General features: G+C 44.7%; 2 protein-coding genes across 2 annotated transcripts in view; both read right to left on the minus strand.

The window, feature by feature from the left end:
* LOC114030947 (dystrophia myotonica WD repeat-containing protein-like) overlaps positions 1–1,075 on the minus strand; it is a 7,016-nt gene extending 5,941 nt beyond the window's left edge. Inside the window, exons 1-4 of the mRNA XM_027845909.1 lie at positions 969–1,075; positions 649–771; positions 435–552; positions 3–378 (exon numbers count right to left, since the gene is read on the minus strand). Coding sequence (XP_027701710.1) covers positions 3–378; positions 435–552; positions 649–771; positions 969–1,075 — 724 coding nt within the window. The remainder of the gene's footprint in view (positions 1–2; positions 379–434; positions 553–648; positions 772–968) is intronic.
* A 102-nt stretch (positions 1,076–1,177) lies between these two features.
* LOC114030948 (radial spoke head protein 6 homolog A-like) overlaps positions 1,178–26,038 on the minus strand; it is a 44,808-nt gene continuing 19,947 nt past the window's right edge. The window contains exons 5-7 of the mRNA XM_027845910.1: positions 25,293–25,434; positions 3,066–3,183; positions 1,178–1,415 (exon numbers count right to left, since the gene is read on the minus strand). Of these exons, the coding sequence (XP_027701711.1) occupies positions 1,178–1,415; positions 3,066–3,183; positions 25,293–25,434 (498 nt within the window). The remainder of the gene's footprint in view (positions 1,416–3,065; positions 3,184–25,292; positions 25,435–26,038) is intronic.

Here is a 26,038-nt window from a genome sequence, read left to right on the forward strand (position 1 = left end):
GCGGGGGCTGGGCCGGGGGCTGGGCCCGGGGCCGCGGCCGGGGCCGCGCAGGAGGAGGCGGAGGCCGCGCCGGGGGCCGGGGCCGGACCCGCTCGCCGGGCTGCGCCCTCGGCGCCGGGCAGCAGCTTGTAGAAGCCCTCGCGCGTCCGGAACTGCGACTTGATCTCGGCGCAGTCGCCCAAAACCCCCGCGCCCGCGCCGCCCTCCGCGCCCGCCGCCATCTTGGGCCTGGCGCCCCTCCGCCCCTCCGCGCGCCCCCGCCCCCGCGCCCCGGTTCGCCGCACCCGACGCCGCTTCCGCCAGAGGCTCCGCCTCCCGCAGGAAGGGGCGGAGCGCCGCCCGGGCAACGGCCTCCCGGTTGGGGGAGAGGCGCAGCTTCTGGTGGATTGATTTAAGTAGATTGGTCAAAGGGCGGGGCCAGGCAAGGAGGCGACTGAAGACGTCGTCCCGGCAATGAGATCCCGATTGGGGAGAACGTTAGGGGCGTGGCTCCGGGCGGGGGAGGAGCAGCTGTTGTCTTGGTAACCGGTTGCCCATTTGGGGAAGTAGGAGCTACAAGTGGTTTGGAGCCCTTAAGAAGGAAAAAGGCGTTGCCAGGGCAATAGTTGGAGGCTTAGGCTAGCCCTAGGCAATAGGAGGGGCCGTCACCACAGCAACGGCCTCGCGTTTCGGGGGCTTGACGTCGTTTTGAACGCAGGGAAGGGCGTGAGGAGGGTAGAGTGGTTGCCAAAGTAACCGAACTGTGATTGGACGCGACTAAGGGGGCGGGACCTCAGAGAGAGGAGGGAGCAGGGAATGGGCGGGTCCCTAGCAACGGCGCCGCTTCCCTAACGACGGGGAGGCGGGGCGACTTGTCAACCTTCCACAGGGATGATGCTTAGGGGACAGAAGGTTTCTAGGAAGAGCTTTGTAGAGCAGGTGGAATGAGGGTCTTATGGGAAGGACAATCAGGAAAGGCTAGGGGGGACGCAAGGATGAGGACCCTGGGGAACGGATCCTGAAGACACAGATCCCCCGGGGCCTCGCTTGGGCCTGGGGGGGCGCCAAGCCAGATCCCTAAGCAGGCCAGCTCCATGGGGGGACTGGTATTTTTAAAGGAAAACACCCCACTCTTCTCCAATGTAGAAAATAAATAATTGAGTAAATAAATATTCACAAAGTAAGAAATCCCCTCCCCTTAGTCATCAGCATCCTCATCCTCCTCGTCCTCCTCATCCTCCTCCTCATTCTCGGCTGCCGCCAGGGCCTGCTCCTGGGCAGCCTTCAGGGCCTGCTCCTCTTCCACCGTGGGGTCGGCCATCTCCACGGTCTCAGGCCCAATGACGTACTCTGTCTGCACCGCCGGTGGCAGGGTGGGGTTGAAGTTCTCCTGGCTGTACTTGTGACCCCAGCCGATGTAGATGTTCTCAAATTTCCTGGGAGGGGGTGAAAGAGGACACTTTCCATGGCTCTGTGAGGCTCTGGATCATAGGACCCCCAGGGACCTTACACATTATCTAGTCTAGGCTTCCCATTCCACCCAGGGAGAAAGTATGACATAATGGAAAAAAAAGAGCCAAGGGCACCCTGCTGGGGAACCAGCTGTGTGACCCCGGGCCAGTGACTGCCCCTAGCTGGGCGAAGGAGAGGGCTGGATTATCTTTAAGGAGCCTTCCAGCTATGATACTAATGAAAGCTCGGGGCAGCACAATGCAGAGAGCACTGGCCCTGGAGTCAGGAGGACCTGAGTTCAAATCTGGCCTCTAACACTTACCAGGTGACCCTGGGCAAGTCTCCAAAAAAAAAAAAAAAGAAAGAAAAGTAGTAATAAGTAATAAAGATAGCTAACATTATACAGGCTTTAAGGTTTGCAAAGAACTTTGCAAATAAGATCTCATTTGACCCTCACAACAACCCCAGGAGGTTGGTGCTGTTGTCCCCATTTTACAGAAGAGGAAACTGAGGCAGACAGCAATTCAGTGATTGGCCCAGGGTCACACAGCTAGGAGATATCTGAGGCTCCATCCACTGTACTGCCAGCTGCCTCATAGATCTATGATCCCATGACATTGGGGCCCAGAGACAAGGGCTTGGCCTAAGGTAACCCAGCAGTGGTCAGAAGCAGAGCTAAGATTTGAATCCAACTCCAAAGTAGGCTTCTGTTCTGCTGTACCTCACTGCCTACTCCGAGCCTTGGCTCTCACTGTTTTTAAAGTCTGGAAGACCTTCTCCAGCTCTTCAAGATCCAGCCCGAGTCAGGCCTCCTTTGTGAAATTTTCCTCTGACTCATCTGTACTGTATTCTAGTATTCCCTGTTCTAAGGCCCTTCCAGCTCTGACATTCCCTGCTCTAAGGACTCTCCCAGCCCTGACATCCCCTGTTCTAAGGCCATTCCAGCTCTGACATCCCCTGTTCTAAGTGCCCTCCCAGCTCTGATATTCCCTGTTCTAAGGCCCTTCCAGCCCTGACAGTCCCTGTTCTAAGGCGCTTCAAGCCCTGACATCCATTGTTCTAAGGCCTCTCCCAGCCCTGATATTCCCTGTTGTAAGGCCTCTCCCAGCCCTGACATCCCCTGTTCTAAGGCCCTTCCAGCCCTGACATCCCCTGTTCTCAGGCCCCTCCCAGCTCTGACATCCCCTGTTCTAAGGGTTAAAGTTGGGGCTAGGGAGCATTTAGGTTTAGGGTCAGAGTCGGAATCGGAGGGTTGTTTCTCTTCACATTGCTCTAAGAGCCTTCCTGACTATCCTCCAGCCAGCCCAGTCCCTGCTCACCCTCAAAGAACCGTGGCATGTCCAGGCCTAAGAAACCTTGGAAACTGTCCAGTTGAGCTCATTCCTTATTCAAAGGGGAAAACTGTGTTGCAGAGAGGGGAAGAGGTTAGTCAAAGACCCCAGAGCAGGTGTGGGGAACCTTCGAGCTGAGCCCACATGTGGCTCTCTAGGTCTTCAAGCACGGCCCTTTGACTGAATCCACTTCAGGTCCCCATCCCTGCCCCAGGGTAAGTCAATGGTGCTGGCAGCCTCCCAGCCCCACTTTGCCCTCTGTCTTCCTGGAGAAATGTCAGGGGGAGCCTCTGAACCCCTTACCTGCCAACGGCATAAGCATAGGCCCCGGGCCACAGGTTGGATCGAATCACGGCCACCGAGTACTGAGGGCAGAGGGCGCAGGAGAGGCGGGCTGTCCAGGGGGCCAACTGCAGGATTTCTGACGGGATGAAGAAAGAGAGGAAGAAAGGGTCAGGCTGGAAGAAGGGCCGGCCTGGAGGGGACGCTCCCTCCCTCCTAACCCTCCTCAGCCCAACTGACTTGGGTGATATGGAGGAGATGAGGAAGCCTCTGGCCCAGAACCCTTCCCTGGTCACCTGGATCAAGTCCGGAGGGATGCAGTCCTCCGAGGCTGGGCTCCCCTCCCTCTCTACTCCCATCCCTTTCTGAATCTCACTTATCCCTCTAGTCTCGGTTCTCTACCTCTATCCTGCAGCTTCTGCCCTGTGCCCCAGTTTGGTAAGTTCAGCTGCTCTTTGGAAACCTGAAAGTGCAGCTGGCATCTCCAACTCCACAGTGTCATCTCTCCCGCTAAGTAAACCCGCTGCTCCCCTTAGCTCTGAGGACCACCATCCTCCGAGTCTCCCAAGCTTAGCCCTGGCAGTCAGCTTTGTTCCAGTCTCCCAGGAAGAGGTGGCCCTTCCCCAGCCCAGGAGAAGCCCTCAACATGTGTCCTCGAGCCTGTGGGGCCCCCCCATCACCTCCAGGATCTTGCCCTTTTGATCATTTCCTTCTCTCCCCCCATCTTCCATCTCTTCCTCTCTCCTGGCTCTTTCCCTGCTGCTACGAGCACTCCTGTCCTCTTCAAAGGCTTCCCAGGTCTTAACAGCAGGAACACCACAGATTCACCCACCCAGCCCTCCTACCCCCCACTTCTCAACTCTTTCCAGGCAAGTCAGGCTTTTGATCTCACCACTAAAGAGGAATGTTCCCTCCCAATGAATTCCCTCCACTAATTATCTCTCAACTGCTAAATCTCATAACCTTTCTCATTTCCCATCTTTCTTGACCCCTCAACAGCTTTCAACACTGCCAATCAATTCAATTCCTCCACCTACTATGTACAAGGCCCTGCTGGGAAAGACGAAAAAGGCAAAACTATGTCTGCTTCCTAGGAATGGCGGCTGGTGACTTTCCACGGAGGGGAAAGGGGATGATCATTTATTAAGCCGGGCACTGTGCTAAGGGCTTTTTACAAATGTTGTCTCATTTAATCACAACAGCCATGGGAGGTCGGTGCTATTATTCTTGCCATTTTACAACTGAGGAAACTGAGGCAGACAAAGGTGAAATGATTTGTCTAGGGTGACACAGCTAAGATGTGTCTGTGGCTGAATTGGAACTCAGGTCTTCCTGATTCCAGGCCCAGTGCTCTCTCCCCTGTTCCTTCCTAGCTAGGAGAATCAGTATCAAACCATAGAGTAAGGCCTCCCCTTCTTTCTTCTCCCAATTCTTCCCGAGTAAACTGAGACTGATTCCAAAGCTTATTCTGTTCTACAAAGTACCTGTCTGATTTCTGTTGAAGTATTTTGAATTCCTTTTGCCAATGAGATCAACCTGATCAGTCCACCTGCTCTGTGTCTGTATCTTGCCTTATTTGTGGCAATAGGGAGGATTAGGGTTCAGGTATTGATTTACAAAAATACAGGAAGGACCACGTTTGAGTGCTGGTCCCCCATTGTGACCAACTTTCCCTTGGCTGAGTTCAAAAGAAAGAGAATCGTGTGGTTTTTATGACTAACAATTTTATATACTTCCCCAAAGGCAGAGCTAAATCAAATCCGAGCCTTTTCTCTCCCTTGCTCTGGACTGAAAAACAAGACAGAACACTATTTTTGCTGTCTGAGGCAAGGCGGGAACTTTTGGGACAAACGGCCCCAATCACTTCTCCTTCCTTCCTCCAGTCTGAGCCCAGAGAAAGGGTTGGAGTTGATTCAGGGACTAGGAAACAGGAACTGCCTGAGGGGAAGAGAAAAGATGTGGCTGGTCAGCCAGCAAGACCCCCACTCCTTTCCTGAATCGCCCTTCACCTCCCACCTCCACGCCTATGCCCAGTCAACCGCAGGTGTGACACTGATTGAGCTGCTTGTGTGCTGTATCTATCTCCTAGAAGAATGGAGTGATTAGTGAGTGCAGTGAACGATCCCTCATTAGACTTGCAGTTGGGAAAACCTGGGTTCAGATTCAGCCTCTGATATGTACAGGCTGTATATGACTCCTCTTGGTTACGGTTCCCTCATCCATAAAATGGGGGAGGTGGACCAGAAAACCCCCGAGGAGGTCTCTCCCAGCTCTCAATCTCTCATTCCATGAGACTAGCCCAAGCTAAGGTGTGGCGACGCTTTAGGGAAAGGTGGGAGCTGCAGGAGGCTGTTCCTGTTCTCGCATACGCAAAGGGCATCAGGGCTCACTCAGACCCTCAAGGTCAGGGGGACCTGGCACAGCTGGATGCTGGCGTATCATCTTCCGCTGAGGCTATACCGGGAGTAGCTGCTCCAGCCCTGTGTCTTCCTGGAGAACTAACCTTAAAGTCAAGAAGATCTGGGTTGAAATCCTGCCTCTGGCACACATTGGCTGTGTTGCCCTGGACAAGTCGTTTTACCTCTAAGTGATCTAGGCAACTCTCTGAGACTATATAAGTTGTTGAGAAGGTACCAGTCTCTATTAGTAGAGGTAATTCCCTGTACCATTGAAATCACAGGTCCAGTGCCCATCCCTGACCCTATTGTTTATGCATGGGAAAGGGGAAGGGGTTGGTCCCTCCTCCCCACCGCTCACCCCAGGCAACCTAGGAGACGAAATCACAGGAAGGGGCAGAAAAAGGGGCTAATGAGGTGTTAATGTGTTAAACCCATCTCTACACTGTTATCCCTTAAAGAAGCATGAAGCAGTTTGCCATAGGCTGGCCGCTAAAGAGCAAACTTGTCAGCCTGGAGAGATAGTCAAGGCAGAAAACAGCTTTGTAGTGCCTGGTCCCTGTATCTAAACTGAGCAAGGGTGAGGTGAGGGGGAAGAAGAGAAGAGAGGAGAGAAGAGAAGCAAGGAGAAGGGAAGAGAGGAGAGGGGAGGAGAAAGGGAGGAGAGAGAGGGAGAGGTCAAGAGAGAGAAGCCATAGAGATGCTCCAAGGAGTGTGAACCCTGCGGGCAGCAGAAAAAAGAGCCAGCCATGGATTCAAGAGACAATGCTCCCTGGCAATGGGGAGTTAAGCTGATGAGAGGAGCGGGCCTTGGGAGCCCACGTGAATGGCCCGCCCAGCAGAGATGCGGCACTCAGCAGGAGGCAGTGTGAGGAGACCACAAGAGGAGAAAGGGCATTGGGTCCCCGCACTACCAGAGGTATGAGTCAACCAGCATGCTCTAAGCCGGTTGCCTCTCTTCCCCCTGCTGCTCTGTGTAATGGGAGAGTGTGCTTCAGGTTTGGGGAGGGGCAGTGATGCTGTGTAGCTCCTTTTAAAAAATTGTGCCATCTTAGTAGACATCTTTGCTTTGAGATAATTGTGTTTGCTGCCTATTCAAGGGAAGCACACCAGTGGGGACCTGTGTATTATTGGAGTGCAGACCCACACAGTACCAGAGAGGGCGCTACACAAATGGTGTCCTGATTTCTTGTATGTTTTACAGCTTTTCATTACTGGAAGATAATTCTATACTCATCTGTAACATGGGGATAATCATAGCACCTATCTCCTAGGGTTGTTTTGAGGATCAAATGAGTTAATGTAGGAAAAGTGCTTTGAAAATCTCAAAGTGTTATAAGGTTCCAGCTATTATTATTTTTTTATTATTGTTATATTATTTCCAGATATTTTAATTATCGCTTCTCTGAGTACAATTTTAACAAGAATTTGAACATGCTGGAAAAATCAGAACTTTAGAAACACATTATGTCATAATGTTCAGCATGGAAACATACTGAGGACTTTGAATTTTAGGAATAAACCATGAGTTTCAAAATAGGGAAATTGGAGAGGCAGAGGCAAGATGGAAGGAGAAAAGGCAGGCACTTGCCAGGCCTCTCCCAAATTCCCCTCCAAACAACCTTAAATAATGCCTCAAAACGAATTCTGGAGTGGCAGATAGGGTGAAACAATTTTTGAGCCCAAGACAACCTAGACAGTCAGCAGGAAAGGTCTGTTGTACTGGGGGAAGAGTGGAACTCCTCAGCAAACCAGCAGCAGGCCTTGGGGGATGACTGAATCGGGGGGCCGCAGCTGCTTCCAGAGATCTCAGCCCACTGATGGTAAGGAGGTCAGATGACTGGTCAGAAGGAGATTACAGGCGTCCCTTTGCCGGCACTGGGTGCAGGACTCTATGACATTGCCCTTACTTGAATCTGGGTCATAATCTTGGGTCACAGTCCCAGGGTGAGGAGGAGAAGTTATGGCCACGGGGAGCAGGGACCCTGGCCACAGTTCCAGGGTGGAAAAGTGTGCTTGTGGTTACTCACAGACCAGAGCAGAGGCCAGAAGAGCAGTGACCACACCTCTCCTTAAATCATACAACTTTAGAAGAACTGAAAACTTATAGACTCCTAGAAGTAGCTCTGAAAACAGCTGCACAAAAAGACCTGAAGTTTGGGATGGTGCCCCCTTCACCACAGGAGCAGAGCCCAACTTTAACGTAAAGTTAAAAGTCAAGAAATAGGCTAAAAATGAGCAAACAACAGTAACAAAAAGAACTTGACCATAGAAAGTTACTATGGTGACAGGGAAGATCAAAACATAAACTCAGATGAAGACAACAAAGGCAAAACTGCTACATGTCTAAGGCCCAAAAAGAATTCCTGGAAGAGCTCAAAAAGGAATTTTAAAATCAAATAAGAGAGGTGGAGGAAAAATTGGGAAAAGAAATGAGAATGAAGCAAGAAAATAATGAAAAAGGGGCAGCTAGGTGGCACAGTAGATAGAGCTCTGGCTTTGGAGTCAGGACCACCTGAGTTCAAATCCGACCTCAGACACTTGACACTTACTAGCTGTGTGACCATAGGCAAATCACTTAACCCCGATTGCCTCACCAAAAAAAAAAAAAAAAAAAAAAATGAAAAAAGAGTCAACAGTTTGGTAAAGAAGGCATAAAAAATATTGAAGAAAATAACACCTTAAAAACCAGAATAGGCCAAATGGCAAAAGAGGCACAAAAATCCACCGAAAGGAAGAACTCCTTAAAAAGCAGAATTGGCCAAATGGAGAAAGATATACAAAAATTCACTGAAGAGAACTCTTTAACAAGCAGAATTGGCCACATGGAAAAGGAGGTACAAAAGCTCACTGAAGAAAATAATTCCTTAAAAATTAGAATTGGAAATGTGGAAACTAATGACTCCATGAAACATCAAGAATCAATCAAACAAAATCAAAAGGTGAAAAAAATAGAAGAAAACATGAAATATCTCATTGGAAAAACAACTGACCTAGAAAACAGATCCAAAAGAGAAAATTTAAGAAGTACTGGACTACCTGAAACCCATGATCAAAAAAAGAGCCTAGACATCATCTTTTGAGAAATTATTAAAGAAAACCGCCTGCTATTCTAGAATCAGAGGGTAAAATAGAAATGGAAAGAACCCACCAATCACCCCTTGAAAGAGATCCCCAAGAAAAAGCTCTCAGGAATATTACAGCCAATTTCCAAAACTCCCAGGTCAAGGAGAAAATACTGCAAGCAGCCAGAAAGAAACAATCAAATATTGTGGAGCCACAGTCAGGGTTACACAGGATTTAGCAGCTTCTACATTAAAGGATAAGAAGGCTGGGGATATGATACTCCAGAAGGCAAAGGAACTAGGATTGCAACCAAGAATCATCTAAGCAAAACTGAGTATAATCCTTCAGGGGGAAAATTGATACTAATGAAATAGAGAACTTTCAAGCACTCCTGATGAAAAGATCAGAACTGAATAGAAAATCTGAATTTGAAGACTGAAATTTGAATTTGAAAAAAAAAAACAAGACTTAAGAGAAACCTTAAAAAGGTAAACAGGGATGCTGAGTGAAGTGAGCAGAACCAGGAGAACGTTGTACACACTAACAGCCACGTTGTGGGATGACTAACTTTGATAGACCTAGTTCTTCTCAGCAATACAAGCATCTAAGATATCTCCAAAGGTCTCACGATGGAAAATGCTATCCACATCCAAAGAAAGAACTATGGAGTTTGAATGCAGATCAAAGCATACTATTTGCTATTTTTTTCTTCTGTTTTCTTTTGTTTTCTCTTTCTTGTGGTTCCTCCTATTGGTTCTAATTCTTCCTTACAACATCACTAATGTGAAAATATGTTTAATAGGAATGTATATGTATAGCCTACATCAGATTGTGTGCTGTCTTGGGAAGGAAAGCGGGAGGGAGGGGGGAAAATTTAAAACTCAAATGCTTACAGAAGTGATTGTTGATAAATTAAAGTAAATTAATAGAAAAAGGAAAGCAAACAAAAAAAAGGTACACAGGAAAGAGAAATTATAAGGGATTCAATAAGATTAAACTGTTTATATCCTTACACAGGAAGATGATACTTGTAACTCCTAAGAACTTCCTCATTATTAGGGCAATTAGAAGGAATATACATAGACAGAGTGCTCAGGTGTGAGTTGAATATGATCTAAAAAAATAAAATGAAGGGGTGAAAAAGAGGACTGCACTGGGAGAAGAGGAAAGGGAAAGGTAGAATGGGGTAACTTATCTCACATAAAAGAGGCCTGAGAAAGAGCTTTTACAGAAGAGCGTAGGTTCCCAAACTTTTTTGGCCTACCACCCCCTTTTTAAAAAAATTATTCAGTGCTCCCCAGAAATTCACTTTCTTTAATTCCTTAACATTTTTTTTAAATTTGCATCATTTAAAAATATATAAAATATTTTTAAAATGATGCATCTTAAATTTGATGATTTATTGTAAATCTGCGGAGTTTTCCACATTGAAATTTTGACGACATAATATTGCATCATGTAACCATATAGTATCGTATTATAAAAATCATTACATGCACATATTCCTGTCAACCATGTCTGCCTACCAACACTGCTTGTTAAGACCTGTTGTTGGGCTTGACCATTGATAGGTTATAACTTGCATTTTGTGTGTTTATTTGGAAAATAATGTAATCGCTATGAATTTAACTCTATTACACAACAGATGAAAAATGTATGAATGGTTTTTCAAAATTTTTTTTATCTTCACTTCCTTATGCTTCTACCACCCCCTTATTTTTGTTCAACGCTCCCCCCCAATTGCACCAGAGGCTACTATCACCTGCTGGATCATTCCAGCCCGCCTCCTGACCAGGGGGCAGTATTGCCCACTTTGGGAAACTGCATGGAAGGAAAGATGGAGGTGGTGGTGGAAGATGCTTGAACCTTACTGTCATCAGAAATCGACTCAAAGACAGAATAAGACACACACTCAGTTGTATTTACACTACCATAAGTAGGAGGGGAAGGGGATAAGAGAAGGTGGAGCTGATGGAAGGGAGAGCAGATTGGGGGAGGCGATGGAAGCAAACACTTTTGACGATAAATGGGGGAAAATGGGAAGGAGGGAAAAACACAGTAATCATAACTGTGAAAGAAATTTTACAACAAGTATCTCTAATAAAAGCCTCATTTCTCAAATATATTGAGAACTGAGTCAAATTTATAAAAATAAGAGCTACTCCCCAATTGATAAATGGTCAAAGGGATATGAACAGTTTTCAGACAAAGTAATCAAAGCTACCTATAGTCATATGAAAATGCTCTAAATCACTATTGATTAGAGAAATGCAAATGAAAACAACTTTGAGGTTACCACCTCCCACCTATCAGATTGCCTAATATGAGAAAAAAGGAAAATGATAAACGTTGGAGGGGATGTGGGAAAATTGGAACACTAATGCCTTGTTGGTGGATTTGTGAACTGATCTAACCATTCTGGAGAGCAATTTGGAACTATGCCTAAAGGGCTATAAAATTGTGCACACCCTTTGACCCAACAATACCACTACTAGGTCTGTATCCCAAACAGATCAAAGAAAAAGGAAAAGGACCTATTTCATCCAAAAACAAGGTTTATTAAAGATCCGCCATATTAGCCAGATTCTTGAGCAATCTAGGAGTCCGCAAGTATTGGCTAGATTCTAAGAATCTGAGCAGTGGCTAGATTATAAGAACCCAAGAGAAAAGTACCTATCTGTACAAAAATATTTGTAGCAGCTCTTTTTATGATGACAAAGAATTGGAAATCAATTGGGGAATGGCTGAACAATTTATGGTATATGATTGTCATGGAATATTACTATGCTAAAAGAAATGATGAGCAGGATGAGAGAGACAGACAGACAAAGAAAGAGAAAAAGAGAGATTTCTTGTTAGCTCTCCTTCCCTTTAGACAGAGGGGAAAGAGAAAGTGAGATGGAGATGCTCTAAGGGGTCATGTGGGATCTCAATCACTGGTGCCTGAGACAGCATCTGCTGATGATGGAAACTGCTTGGAGCTGGCATAGCCACTGGGGTACCAGGTATATCATGAGGCTAGAGATGCAGGGATCTGATAGGACCAGAGAAGGACAAGATTGACCACTGCCCCACTGCCTTGGCTCTTTTTTTGGGGGGGGCTAGTCAATGGGGTTAAATGACTTGCCCAGGGTCACACAGCTAGTAAGTGTTATGTGTCTGAGGCCAGATTTGAACTCGGGTCCTCCTGACTCCAGGGCCAGTGCTCTATCCACTATGCCACCTAGCTGCCCCTGCCTTGATTCTTGATGGGCTAGTGAGGAGGCAAGGACCCTCACCTCCTTGCCTTTCCCCTATTTCTCTCCCTTCTTAACGGAGCTGAACCTAGGCAGATTTCTGAGTCATAAAACCCTTTCCCATGACCAATGATAGGGGTTGAGGTCTTGCACTTCATAACTGTCCCTTTGATGCCCTAGGAGTTGGGGTTAAAGTTGGCCTCACCAGCAGGAGTCTGTACAAGGATGGGGAGACAAGTGGGCAGAGTACTTTGTGAGGGGAACTCAAGAGTTTTCTTTTAATTTTGCCAAGTTTAATGAATCAAAAAGCTATTAAAAGTTGATTGAATAAATAAATGAATGTAAAAACATCTATTAAGTGCTTACTGTGTGCAAACCACTTCAGGGTACAAATAAGAAAGTAGAGACAGAGCCTGTTCTCAAAAAATATATATATTCTAATAGGGGAGAGGAAACATTGAGGTTTTAGAGGCTGATCAGATGGAAAGATACTGTGGTCTTTAGGTACAACAGGAAAGCCGATTGATTTTTAAAAATTATATAAATATACAGGGTCAAGTTTGAGTTAGGAAATCTTCTAGATATGAGGAGTTCCATTTTAATTAACTTATCATTATAAAAATCATAAGGCTTATAAGTCATAGGGCATTAACTTATATCATAGTAAAAAAAAAAATCCTAAGCCATATTTAGCGATATGGTGATACTGTTGTTTTGCTTAGGGTGGTAGGCAGGCTGTCACTCTCACTGGCCCCCATTTTTGTGTATCAGGCCACTCACAGATACTCCTTCAACTCTGTTTCCCTCGGGGAAATGGTTTTCCTTTCAAACAGGCCATGGGAAGAAGTTGCCTAGGTACACTTCTCAAACCACTCAGGAAAGCTCCTCACAACCAAACTGCTGACTTGTTTTGCCTAGAAAGGTCCAAGTCTGAGTTCTCCTGGCTCTGGGAAACTGGAAAATTGAATCAATAATTTTCTCATAACTCTGAGTTGCCAGGCTGGAAACCTGCCCTGGTGAATACAAATTGCAGCTGTAAATTTTTTTTTCTCTCCCTCTCCCTGGCTTTCTCCTCTAATAGCTTTCTCTGATGCATTTGAGTAATGGGTCACATGAATCAGTAATGCAATGGTTAACCACAGTTATCTGAAAATCAGCTCTAAAGACAAGGTAAGCAGGAAGTTAAACTGTGAAGAAACAGAAAGGAGTTTCAGGCACAAACAATCTCCTGAGAAGAGAATTAGTTAGGGAAGGAGGGAAAATGTCAGTCAGTCAGCATTTGCTAAGTACCTACTGCGGCCCCCGCACTGTGCTAAGTGCTGGAAATACAAAGAAGGATAAAAGACAGTTCCTGTCCTCAAGGAGCCCATGATCTAATGGAGAGATAACACACAAACAAACATATACAAAGCAAGCTATGTACAGAATAAATAGGAGAGAATTAACAGAGGGAAGGCACTAGAATTAAGAGGGGATGGGGAAGGCTTTCTGGAGAAGGTGGGATCTTAGCTGGGAAGGAAGCCAGGGCCGCCAGTGGACAGAGACAAGGAGGGAAAGAATTCCAGGCATGGGGGTCAGTCAGTGAAAATGCCCAGAACGGAGAGATGGAGTGGCTTGTTCTGGGAATAAGCAGGAGAGCTGATGTCACTTGATTAGAGAGTATATGGAGGGGGCTGAAGTGTGAGAAGGCTAGAAGGGGAAGAGGGAGAGGCTAGATTATGGAAGACTTTGAATGCCAAACCAAGGATGTTGTATTTGATGCAGAAGGCAATAGAAAGTCACTGGAGCGTATTGAGTATGGTCGGACCATAGCTTTGGGGAGTGAATGGAGAGCAGATTGGAATCACCCTCTGGGTGAGGTCAACAAGGCAGAATCCACCCAGACACACCTCTTGGCCCCAGAGTCCTGCCCTAGAGATCTCCTCATAGTTCCCATGGCTAATCTCCACTCCCTGAAGCATCTCCTGCTCCGTCTGGATCCATTGCTTCTGGCCTCCTGGTCTCCCTTAGCACAGAAGGGCTAACTTCTCAGTCAAAGGCTGGTCCTAGACGGCTGATTTCTCTGGGCTACAAGAATTTCGAGCCCAGCACCATCTCTGGGAAGCATGTTGTGCTGACTTACCCACGCTTCTCAGTTCATCTACTGCCACGCATTTTCTGTCTATTAGAACTATCAATTTTTCAAAAAATCAGCTCTTTTGACAATTGGTATGAGGGTCAATGAGATAATATTTATAAAAAGTGCTTAGTACAGTGCCTGGGACACAGTAGGTGCTCTATAAATGCTTATTCCCTTTCTCTGGTCAGTTCCCAGGTACTCTTGTCTATCATTTCTGTATCAAGAATTTTTGAGTGAGTATTTGTGTCTGGTTATTCACAAAAAAGGCAGCTAAGTGGCACAGTGGATAGAGAGCTGGGCCTGGCATCGTGAAGACCTGAGTTCAAATCTGACCTCAGACACTTACTGCTTGTGTGACCCCGGACAGGTCACTTCACCCTGTTTGCTTCAGTTTCCTCATCTGCAAAATAAGCTAGAGAAGGGAATGGCAAACTGCTCCAGTATCTCTGTCAAGTAAAATCCCAAACAGGGCCACAAAGTGTTGGAAACAACTGAACAACATTCACAAAGAAAGCCAGATGGGGTGGTGTTTCCTGGCTCAACCTTGTAGGTTTAGAGTTAAATGGGACGTTGGAAGACCAATGTCCAATCCCCTTATTTTACAGATGAGGATACAGGACTAGAAAGGTGAAATTACTTGCCCAAAGTCAAAAAGGTAGTAAGTATCAAAGGCAGAATTTGAACCCAAGACCTTCACCTCTGTGCCACACTTGTCATTGATTACTATGTCTTTCTCCAAATATTTTTAAATTCTTTTCGATAATTTTACAATGTTCTAATTTTATACAACATTATCTTCTAGGGATTAAAAGATCTCTTCTTGCTTTTTATTGCTTCACAAAACCTTTCTATAATTTTGGCCTCCATTCTGCTCAAGTTAAAATTGTATTCAGCAAATCAACAACGCAAAAGCAAACAACCAAAGCTTGAGGAGCACTTAACAAGTAAAAGCAGTAAAGCCAATATTGAGACATAAATCTGGAGGGCTCCTGCATAGCAGCAGTACAAGCCCTTGCAAATGCAGAAATTGACAAACAGACATCAACAATCAGCATATGAAAAAGCTAGAAATATCCAGGCAGCAAAATCAATAAACAAACAAAAAAGAGTTATCCATAGTACATAATAATGCATAAGTACCCAATAGCATTAAACAAGTAAAAATGAACTTGATATCTTTTGAGATAAAATCGATCATGAGAGAGAAAAATCCCAAGAGGAAAAAAAAATTTAACATAAAAATTTTTACCAGAAGGAAGTAATTCCAAAGAAGTAGCAAGAAAGTGTTTCAAAATTAGAATTGAAAAGGAAAAAAAAAATTCCCAGAATAAAGCAAAATCAAAAATAAATTTCAGCTCAAAATTTAGTAACATCAGGGGAAAAAATCCCAAATGGGCATCCCTAATTGTGACTTCTGAGTGTCACTGCAACGGTTATGCTAAAAAAAAAAGTTTCAAAAATAAAAAAATCTTGAAAGAGGGATCCCACAGATTACACCTGCTAGCTGTGTGTGGATTTTGTATATACTCCACATGACACTTGGGACAGCCCAAATCAGTTCATGTTTTGTCTTCTTTATCCTATGAAAGGTCAGTGTGTCACTATATCATTTATCCAGCAAGGCAATGGAATGTCTGAGTTGTCCACAGAGTGGTTTTTAGAATCAAACTACTACAAACCAAGAGGTTAATCAGAGTCTCTCCAGCAGCACATCCCATACCATTGAGCCATTAGGTTCTGGATGACTGGGCAAGTAAAAACCCATGCTGGCTGGGTTCTGAATTTCAGCTAGAGGAAGGATAGGAAATGCTACTCTGAATTATTTTTTAAGATAGAAAACTTGTAGGAAAATGGTATCATATCAGGATCCAGAGAAACACAGATATACTACAAGCAAGTATCCCAGTAAAGCTTAAAAATGTACTTGATAAACAAAAGGAAACCTCACCCAAGAACTGAAAGCCTTGAAAATTACAATTGGCCAAATGGAAAACAATGACTCAATGACACAAAATAAACACTAAAATCAGAAGATTGCAGGGGTGGAGGGGGTGGAACCAGAAGAAAATGTAAAGAGATATAATATCAACTGCTCTGGAAAACAGATCAAGGAGAGACTAAGACTCATGGACTTTCTGAAAATCATGACCAAAACAGCTCCTGGTACCATTGTTCAAGAAATTATAAGCAAAAACTGCCTAAATCTCCTAGAATCAGAGGCAAAGTTAAAAAAAAAACCCTCTACTAGTCACTTCCTGGGGAAAAAACAAAGTAAAAACTCTTAAGAACATCATAGCCAAAATCTGGAGCTTTCAGGTTTTAAAAAGAGCCACAAACATCCAAAAAGAAAGGGTTCAAGTAAGAAGGAGACACAGGGAGGCTCATAGGACACATAAGACTTGACAGCTACCATGATAAGGAGAAAAGAGCTTGGAATATGACAAAGGCTTACAACCAAGAATGAGCTATCTAGCAAAATTAAAATAATTCTACAGGAGCTAATGATAGACCTTTAATAAATTAGATTATTTTCAAGCACTCTAATGAAAATGCTAGAATTGGCAACCAGGTAGTACAATGGATAGACTGCTAGACTTAGAGGAAGACCTGAATTCAAATCCTGCCTCAGACACTTACTAGCTATGTGACCAGGGGCAAATCACTTCTCTCAGCCTCAATTTCCTAATTTATAAAGTGAGGATAATAATAGCACCTTCTGAACAAAATTGTTGTGAATGTCAAGTGAAATAATATACCTAAAGCACTTGGCAAACCTTAAAGTACCTTATAAATATGAGATATAAATAATAATAATATCTTTAAGGGTCATTGAGAAAGGTAAATATGACAGACAGAGGGCTTATGGGTGTTTTATGGGTGTTTTGATGGTCTCGGGGGAAGACAGAAATGGAAGCGAGAAGGAGTGAGAAGGGAGAAGATGAAGGAAATCACTATCACATAATAGAGATGCATAATAAAGGGTATTTAAACATCAAGAAAGCAGTGCAGGAAACAGGCCTATCCCTAAAGAGGAGACCCCAGGAGAATCTCACCAATGAGAAAAGGGGGCCAGCATAGTAGAGACATGTCCCAAAGTGAGAAGTCCTCTGGGAAGGATGGATGTTCCAAGGTGAAAAGGTCCCACCAAAATTCACCTTTATCCGAACTGCATAAAGGAGAGTGAACATATTTATACACACCCATGTTTAAAGAACATGGTATAATGTCATCTCAATGGATAAGAGAAAAGCTTATAATCAAACAAGAGATAGAAAGGATCAAGGGAAATAATTTTGATTATATTAAATTAAAAAAGTTTTGCATAAACAAAACTTGTGTAGCCAAAATTAGGAAACTGGGGGTGGGAGGGATTTTACAGCAAGTTTCTTCAATAAAAGCCTCATTTCTCAAATATATAGGAAACTGAACCAAATTTATAAAAATAAGAGCCATCCCCCAACTGATAGTCAAAGGGTACGAAAAGCAGTTTTCATAAGCAGAATTCAATAGTCACGTGAAAAAGTGCTCTAAACCAAATCACTATTGATTAGAGAAAAGCAAATTAAAATAACTCTGAGGTACCATCCCACACCTATCCAATTGGCTAATATAATAGAAATGGAAAATGACAAATGCTGGAGGGAATATGGAAAAATTGGAACACTAATACACTGTTGGGGGAGTTGTGAATTAATCCAATCATTCTGGAGAGCAATATGGTACTATGCCTAAAGGGCTATAAAACTGTGCATAACCTTTGACCCAGAAATACCACTACTAGGTCTGTATCCCAAACAGATCAAATAAAGGGGAAAAGGACCTATCTGTACAAAAATATTTGTAGCAGCTCTTTATGTGGCGACAAAAAATTGGAAATTGAGGGGATCCCCATCAAATGGGGAATGGCTAAACAAGCAGTGGTATATGACTGTGATAGAATACTATTATGCTGTAAGAAATGATGAAGGGAATGGTTTCAGAAGAACCCAGAAAGTCTTATGTGAGCTGATGCAAAGTGAAATCAGCAGAACCAGCAGTACACAGTAACAGCAATGTTGTAATGTGAAAAGCTTAGCTACTCTGATCAAAACAATGATCCAAGACAATTCCAAAGGACCCATGATGAAAAATGCTATCCACCTCCGAAGAGACAACTGATGAATTCTGAGTTCAGATTGAAGGATCATTTGTTTCACTTTACTTTTCTTGGTTTGTTGTGTGTTTTCTTTTGCAACACGACCAATATGAAAATGTGCTTTGCATGACTTCACATGTATAATTGATATCATAGTGTTTACTTTCTCAAGGGATAGGGGAGGGTTGGGTGGGAGAGAATTTAGAACTCAAAATTTTAAAAATGAATGTTAAATTTTTTAAAAGATCATTGGGAAATATTTAATGAAACAAAAAGACATTAAAATAAAAATATAGTATAGAAAAATATTAAACTCACAAGAGAAATAGAAGGGGACAGAGACAAGGAAGGGAGAAATAGGGATTTAAGAGGGAGCACAGGATTGGGAACAGCATGGTCTTAAACAAAATAAATGGCATTGCTGGAGAGGGGAATGTCAAGGAGGAGGGATGAGGAAAGGAAAGGAAGCGAGAGTTAAAACCTGGAATTGGAGTGGAGCAAAGAGAAGAAAAAACTGCAACAAAGCGGAACAGGCTATTTCATGTATAGATCAAGAATGTCTGACAAACTCAATATTTTTTTTAATCAATTTCTTCTTATTATTGAAGAAGGGAGGGTGGAAACAAAGAGAGGAAGAAATACAATAGGAGAGGATGGAAGGAAATGCACAATTAATATTCACCTCCATGAAAGTGAATGGAACCAACTCACCCACAAAAAGGAAACATGTAGCAGAAGGGACTAGAAAACAGAATCCAATGAGATTTCATCTACAAGAAACCCAGTTGAAACAAAAAGATTCATTTACAGTTAAAATGAGGAGGTAGAGCAAAATCTATTATGCTTCAACTGAACTCACAAGGGCATGGATAGCATTTATGATCAACAAACAAGAAAAAGAACAAATCAATGAATTGGGCATGCAACTAAAAAAACTGAAGCACCAACAAATCAATCCCCAACTAAGCAACAAAGTAGATACTCTTAAAACAACCCTGGGAGGTAGGTTGCTATTATTATCCCATTTTACAGTTGAGGAAACTGAGGCAAACAGAGGTTAAGTGACTTGCTTAAAATCACATGGCTAGTAAATGTCTGAGGCTGAACTCAGGTCTTCTTGACTTCAGGTCTAGCATTCTATTCACTTCATCACTTAGCTTAGTATCAAAAGAGAGACTTACATAATTGGAGAAATATTAATTGCTCATGGGCAGTTTGAGCTAATGTAATAAAAATGTCAATACTACCAAAATTAATTTACTTATTCATGCCAATTAAAGCATTCCAGTTAAACTACCAAAGATTATTTTATAGAGTTAGAAAAAATAATAATGAAATTCATGTGGAGGAAAAGGCCAAGAATCATAAGGGTAATAATGAAAAACTGTACGCCCAGAGCCTCATTCTGACTATAGCAGCCATTGACTCCCCAGTGTCCCAAAGAGCAGAGAAAAAGACTCTCAAGTGGATGGGGAAGGACAGAGTATAAACTACGGATGCCAGCGTCTGGATTTCCTTCGATTCCTCCAAACGCATGACTTCCTGTTCTAGAATATGTGCCCTCTGAGCCACCCCTGCCTCCCTGTGGCATCTTGCCCACTGTGAGCACGCACATTCCCAAAACCAAGTGAAGGGGGAAGAGCTTGGCAACCAGCAGCCATGCTCTGCCAACCGCCATGATGGTGATCGTCACCTGTCTCTTTCTTACCTTCTCTCTCATTCTGTCTCTGTCTGTGTCTCTCTGTGTCTCTCTTCTCTCTCTCTCTCTCTCATCCTCTCTTTCCCTCCCTCTTCCCTCCCTCTCTCTGTCTGTCTCTTTCTCTCTCTTCCTCTCTCTCTCTCTCTCCTTCTCTTCTTCCCTCCCTTCCTCTCTCTTTCTCTCCCTCCCTCTCTCTGCCTCTTTCTCTCTCACTCTTCCTCTCTCTCCCCTCCCTCCCTCTCTCTCTCTCTCTCACACACACACACACACTCTCTCTCTCTCTCTCCCTCCCTCCCCCCTCTCTTTCTCCCCCTCCCTCCTTCCTTCCCTCCTTTTCTTTCTTTGTCCTCCAATTATCCCACCTTGGGTTCCTGAGCTAAGGAACAACTTAGAACAGATAAGGGCAAAGGGTAGGCAGAGGTTACCTTGATGGTTTTTTTGTTTTGTTTTGTTTTGTTTTTGCTTGTGTGCTAATGGAATGAATGTGCTACAGCTTCATGTGATCATTAGCTGTGCATTTTTTTTTCATTTTCGGTTTATTGTCTTATGCATCAATGTGTTATACACAAACTCAGTTTTGCAAGTAACTTAAATGTTGGCACTGAAGTTGCTCTATCAAGAGGTGCTTTTTATAGCACTGTTTACTGCATTAAAAGTGAGTGTGGATGCTGTGTAAATGGTACTGTAGCATAATTACCTGTGATGTTTGGATAATTACCTCAAATGGTCTGAATCCTGTTGCTTACATTATGTTTATGATGCACACTTACAAGTGTTCAGGTATACCTCGAGGGATTTTGCTGGGATTGCAAAATCTTTCACTGGTGTGGGAGGTGGGGGGTGGGCAGGAATAGGCATCCTCCCCTCCCCCACCCTGCTTGGCCAGGTTTTCCCTTTCTTCTGCACTATCCTGTCATCTCCAGGTGGCAGAAGAAAGCAGAAAGTACATGGGTGAAGTGCCCAGAGTAGCCAACAGGAAATACTTGCCTAAGGTCATTCTGATGTCACACTATGCCTGGGATGTTTACGATAGAATCTCCCAGCCTAACAGACTATAGCTATGGAATGCTGCGTTGACACCAGACTTGGTCAATGGGCTAGTTTTCCTGAACGGCCCCTTCCCTCTCCTTATTTTTTCTTCTTTGTTACAAGAGATGGCTCTCTGGATAGGGTGGTGGTGAGAGATCTAACAGAAGGTGATATTGTAAAAATCAGTAACAGTGAAAACAAAAAAAGAGAGACACCAGTAGATGCTCCCAGATGACGCATGAGACACATGCCAGAGATACTGACAAGGTGCTTCACTGAAAGCCCTCCAGGGACCAGCCTGCGGGGTATCCAGCATACCCCTAACCCTAATTCTGAGTTGCTGGCCACGACATGGAGGAGCTCAAGCACAGGAGAAGCCAGATGAGGGTGCATACAGTGAGCTAAGACAGAAACCACATTCTTCACCTTTGAGATCAAAATGCTTGAGGGGTGATCCTCTCCCATATGGTCTATGGGCCCATCTGTGAAAAACTAGATAGAGAAGGGTGGTAGGTGGGGGGAAATTGAGATTTCAGGCTGACCTAAGAGTTTTAAAGCCATAGATCTTAGATTTAGAGTTCAAAGACCATAAAGTTCAAACTCCCTCATTTTACAGATTGGGAAACTGAGGCACAGAGAAATTAAGTTGACATTTCTAATTATTCTCACTGTAGTAAAGGGTCTGGGGAGTAAAGTTTCAGACCCAAGAACAGCCCTCCTTGCCACTCCGGACTAGTATATTTTATTTGTTTTGATTCTTTTAGTGAAATGAACCTTAACTCATCTGGGGACCTCAACTTTTATATATATATATATATATCACTGATAAAAAAATGAGGCTGCCCATCATGAACTCCTTCTTCTCCCCTCTAGACACTTCAAGTCATCTCTCCATTACCCCCATTCTCTCCCACTATGCTCTGGTCTCTGAGGAAGAGGTGGCCTTCTCGAAAATGCCAGCCCCTCTACTTAGCACCTTGAAGCCAGCCCCTCCCACCCCCTTCCTGATTGGGAAGCCCCTCAGCCTCTTCATCCACCGGCTCCATTCCTCCAACTTCTGATCATGTCCAGATTTCTCCCATCCTGAAAAAAATGTCCTTCACGTTGAGCCAACATGCCCTCCAGATCTCTCCCTGTGTTTCATCCTTCCTTTCACTGCCAAGCTCCTAGAAAAAGCTATTTCTGCTTGTTACCTCCTCAACCCCTTGTTTCTGACCTCATCTCTGTATTGGAATTGTTCTCTTCAAGGTTAAACATGAGAACTGCCAAATCCACGGCTCTTCTTAATGATGACCTCTCCCAGCATCATGCCTGGCACACAGTAGGTGCTTTAATAAATGCTTAGACTGACTTCTTGGGTTTTCATGGCATTAGTCTTTCCTGATTCTTTTACTGGTCTGACCACTTCTTCTTGGGGACCTTTGCTGTTATCATCATTCATGTCCCACCCCACTATGGGGAGGGTATGTACCCCAGGGCTCTATGCTGGGCCCTCTTTTCCCTTCACATTCCTTTTAGTTGATCTTGTCCATTCCTGTAGATTCAATAATCCTACCTGATCTCTCTACCTCCAGTTTTTTCCCTCTACAATTCATCCTCCACACAGGGGACAAATCAACACTCCTAAATCCCAGGTCTTACCTCGCCAATCTCCTGCTCAAGAGGCTTCCTTGGCTCCCTACTACCTCTTGGGTAAAATATAGAGCCTCCTGTTTGCTTTTTTTGCTTACAATCTGGGTCCAGACCACCCTCCCACATCATTTTCCTTTCACCCCGATTCTCCTTCCCGTACTTTACCTCATGGCCAAACTGGCCTCCTTGCTGTCTGTCCCCTGTCCGCGCTCCTCTCCCATCTCCCATGCCTTTGTACAAGCTGTTCCTCATACTTGGAGAGCCATCCTCCCTCATCTCTGCCTCCAGGAATCCCCAGACTCCTCAAAATACAACTTGTGCACCACCTCCTTCTAGACATTTTTACTGCCCCTCTTCCCTACTAGTAATGGCCCCTGGAAATGATTTAGTGTACCTTTATATATTGAACTCTCTGGATTAAGAAAGTCAGCATAGCAGACTGGAGAGAGGTGGCTTAGAAGCCATAAAGACTTGGGTTCAAGTCTTTGCTGTGTGACCCTGGCCAAGCCACTCAACCTGGGAGTGCCCTAGGTAACTCTGAAACTCTTACTTAGTCTCTTGAAGAGAAGCTTCCAACCTATATTTAGAGAGAGAATTGTCTCACCCAAGAGTTCCCTATACCAAGGAAATCACAGTCTGGTCCCAATCTCTCGTCTTAATTTTCTGTACACAAGTTGTGTCCTCCAGAAGAATGCAAGCTTCTTGAGGGCAGGGGCTATCTTGCCTATCTGTGTATCCCCAGTACTTCACACGATGTCTATCATATAATAAGCTCCTAACAATGCTCTCCCTCTGTCTTTCTTTGTCTGTCTCCCTCTCTCTGCCTGTCTCGGTCTCTTTGTCTCTCTGTCTCTCTCTCTCTGTCTGTCTATCTCTCCGCCTGTCTGTCTCTGTATGTCTCTCTGTCTCTCTGCACCCTCTCTCTCTGCCTGTCTCTCTGTCTCTCTCTGTCCATCTGCCCCCCTCTCTCTCTGTGTCTATCTCTCTCTGCCTGTCTCTCTGTCTCTTTTTCTCTCTGCCCCCCCACCTGTTTCTGTCTCTCTTTGTCTCTCTGCCTGTCTGTCTCTGTCTATCTGTCTCTCTGCAACCCCTCTCTCTGCCTGTCTCTGTCTTCATCCCTCTTTGTCTCTCTCTCTATCTCTCTCTGCCTATCTGTTTCTTTTTCTCTCTGCCCCCACCTCTCTCTGTCTCTCTTTGTCTCTCTGCCTCTCTATCTCTGCTTGTCTATCTGTCTCTGTCTGTCTCTCTGTCTCTCTGCACCCCCTCTCTCTGCCCCCCCCACCTGTCTCTGTCTTTGTCTTTCTGTCTCTCTCTCTGTCTCCCTACCCCCAAAGGGGCGAGTTGTGGGAGCCAGGCCAGTTCCCCCTTTACAGACGCACAAAGCTTCTCCCACCTGCTCCTACCTGCTCCTACCTGCCCCAGGAAAGAGGTGGAGCAGCTTGATCTCAGGCCGCCACCTGGTGGCCCCAGCAGAGATCGCAACCTGAGTAGAGGTTTGTCCTTTGTCCCCAGAAAGGGGATGATGGATTTAGGCTGCAGCATCAGAGACATATTTTGGGATGTGGCCAATGAGGGAATCTGCTTTGCTTGTCTAGCTATGTTTGTTACAAGATTTTTCTTTCCTTTTTGTACACAGAGGGTTGAGGTGGCAGGAAGAGAAGATACATGTTTATTACTTGGGAAAAAAAGGATGAAATTAAATTAAAAAGAAAAACAGATTTAAGAGAGAAACTCGGGGGAGTTGAAATTTCAGATCTCAGTAGGAGCACAGAGGTCACGACTTAGCAGTTTAAAGTCAACATCGCCACTTTATTTATTTAATAATCCATTTTTAATTTAATTTTTTTTCAATTTAAAATCATTTAATGTAGATTGCCAATTCAGTTAATTCACCATATTAGTCTCATGCTGAAGGGGGAAGATGAATTTAGGGAGTTAAGTGCGAAGGAATGGGAGTGCTGAGCCTCACTGATAAGTTATGATTTTTAAGAGAATTAATCCATAGCCCAAGGTAAAACAGGAATCTGGGAAGGCACCAGGGATGACCTAACTGCTTGAACCTGCACCGTGTGTGCATAGGAGCATGGTCAGAACTGAGTAAAAAGGTGGCCTCAGATACTTCCTAGCTGTGTGACTCTGGGCAAATCACTTAACCTCTTTTTGCCTCAGTTTCCTCATCTGTAAAGTAGGGACAATAATAGTATCTCCTGCCCAGGCTTATTTTGAGGACAAAATGAGATAATATTTGTAAAACATTCTGAAAAACTTAAAGAGCTATAGAAATGATACCTATTACTACATTATTAATACTCTGTGGAATCTGCAGGTGAATGGGAGTGAGCTTGTATAGAAAGGATAGTGCACCACCAGGCGGTGCATGCAGATAATTGCTCCCAGGGAGCTATCCCAGCCCAGGTGCCACAGGTCCTTGTAAAAGCGGGTCGGGGGAGGAAGAGGGTGGCAAGTACTTTCTGACATTTATTTGTGACATTTATTTATCCTTCTCCCATTAGACTGGAGTTTTTTGAGAGCAGAGACTCATATCTTTATACCTCTATCACAAACACAAGGACAGAATGGCTGAATAAATGCTTATTGAATTGAGAAACCCAGAAAATAAAACATCCTCTTGGCTCAGGGGGAACCTTCTGACTTTTGGTTAGGGAGAAAGAATCCTCTCCCCTCCCCCATTCTTCCCTCCTTCCTCCCCAGAGAAGATACTCATGCTCTCGGACTGTGCTGTGGTCTTTGTTGGCTAGAGATAGCTATAGAGAGAGCAGAGAGGGCTTCCTGGAGGAAGTGGGACAGAATGAGAGGCTTCCCGGAGCTCAGAGGAGGAAGAGAACCCCTGGGCTGGGGCAGAGGGTGAAGAATAAAGAGATGGAAAGGAAGATGGGAAGGAAGGAGAAGGAGTGGGGCTAGGAGGCAGTCAGTACCTGCATCTTCAGATAGTGGGGTCAGGAGCGGGGGTCCGATTTCCTGTTCCACCTCCTCTGGGTCATCTGCCTTCTCCTCTTCCTCCCCCAGCTCCTCTTCCTCCTCAGACTTCTGGTTGGGATTCACCCAGGTGCAGCGACCCTGGGGAGAACCAGAACTGGCTCAGGGCCCCAAAGGCCTCAGTCTCCTAGGAGGTGAGAGGCAGGGAGTCCTGGGGTTCTGCACACCCAGGGAATCTTTGGGGAAGGTCCAGAGGATCAGGGATCATGTTACTCGTGGGCCCAAGACCTCCCCTGCCCCACTCCCTCCCTTCCTGTGCCACCCTTCTAGCTCTAAATCTATGAGCCCCTGATCCTACCCACTGAAAATGGGCCCAGAATTCTCCCTGGGACCATGAAGAAGCACCTGGGTTGTGAGCCTGAGATTCTGAATTCAAATACTACTTTTGCTACTTACCAGCAGAGTAAGTACCTGTCTGGAATCAGGATGACCTGAGATCTAATCCTTCCTCATGCTATCTATGTGAGCCCAGGCAAGTCACCTTAACCACTCTCGGCCTCAGTTTCCCCATTTGTGAAATGGGGATAATATTAGCACCTATCTCCTGGAATTATTGTGAAAAGCAAAGGAGATATATGTAAAGCACTTTGCTGACCTTAAAGCCTCATGGAAATACTACTGCTGCTGCTGCTGCTACCACTACTACTACTACTACTACTACTACTACTACTACTACTACTACTAC

Source organism: Vombatus ursinus, unplaced genomic scaffold, assembly GCF_900497805.2.
Source record: "Vombatus ursinus unplaced genomic scaffold, bare-nosed wombat genome assembly UNPS02015030.1, whole genome shotgun sequence".
NCBI classification, from domain to species: domain Eukaryota; kingdom Metazoa; phylum Chordata; class Mammalia; order Diprotodontia; family Vombatidae; genus Vombatus; species Vombatus ursinus.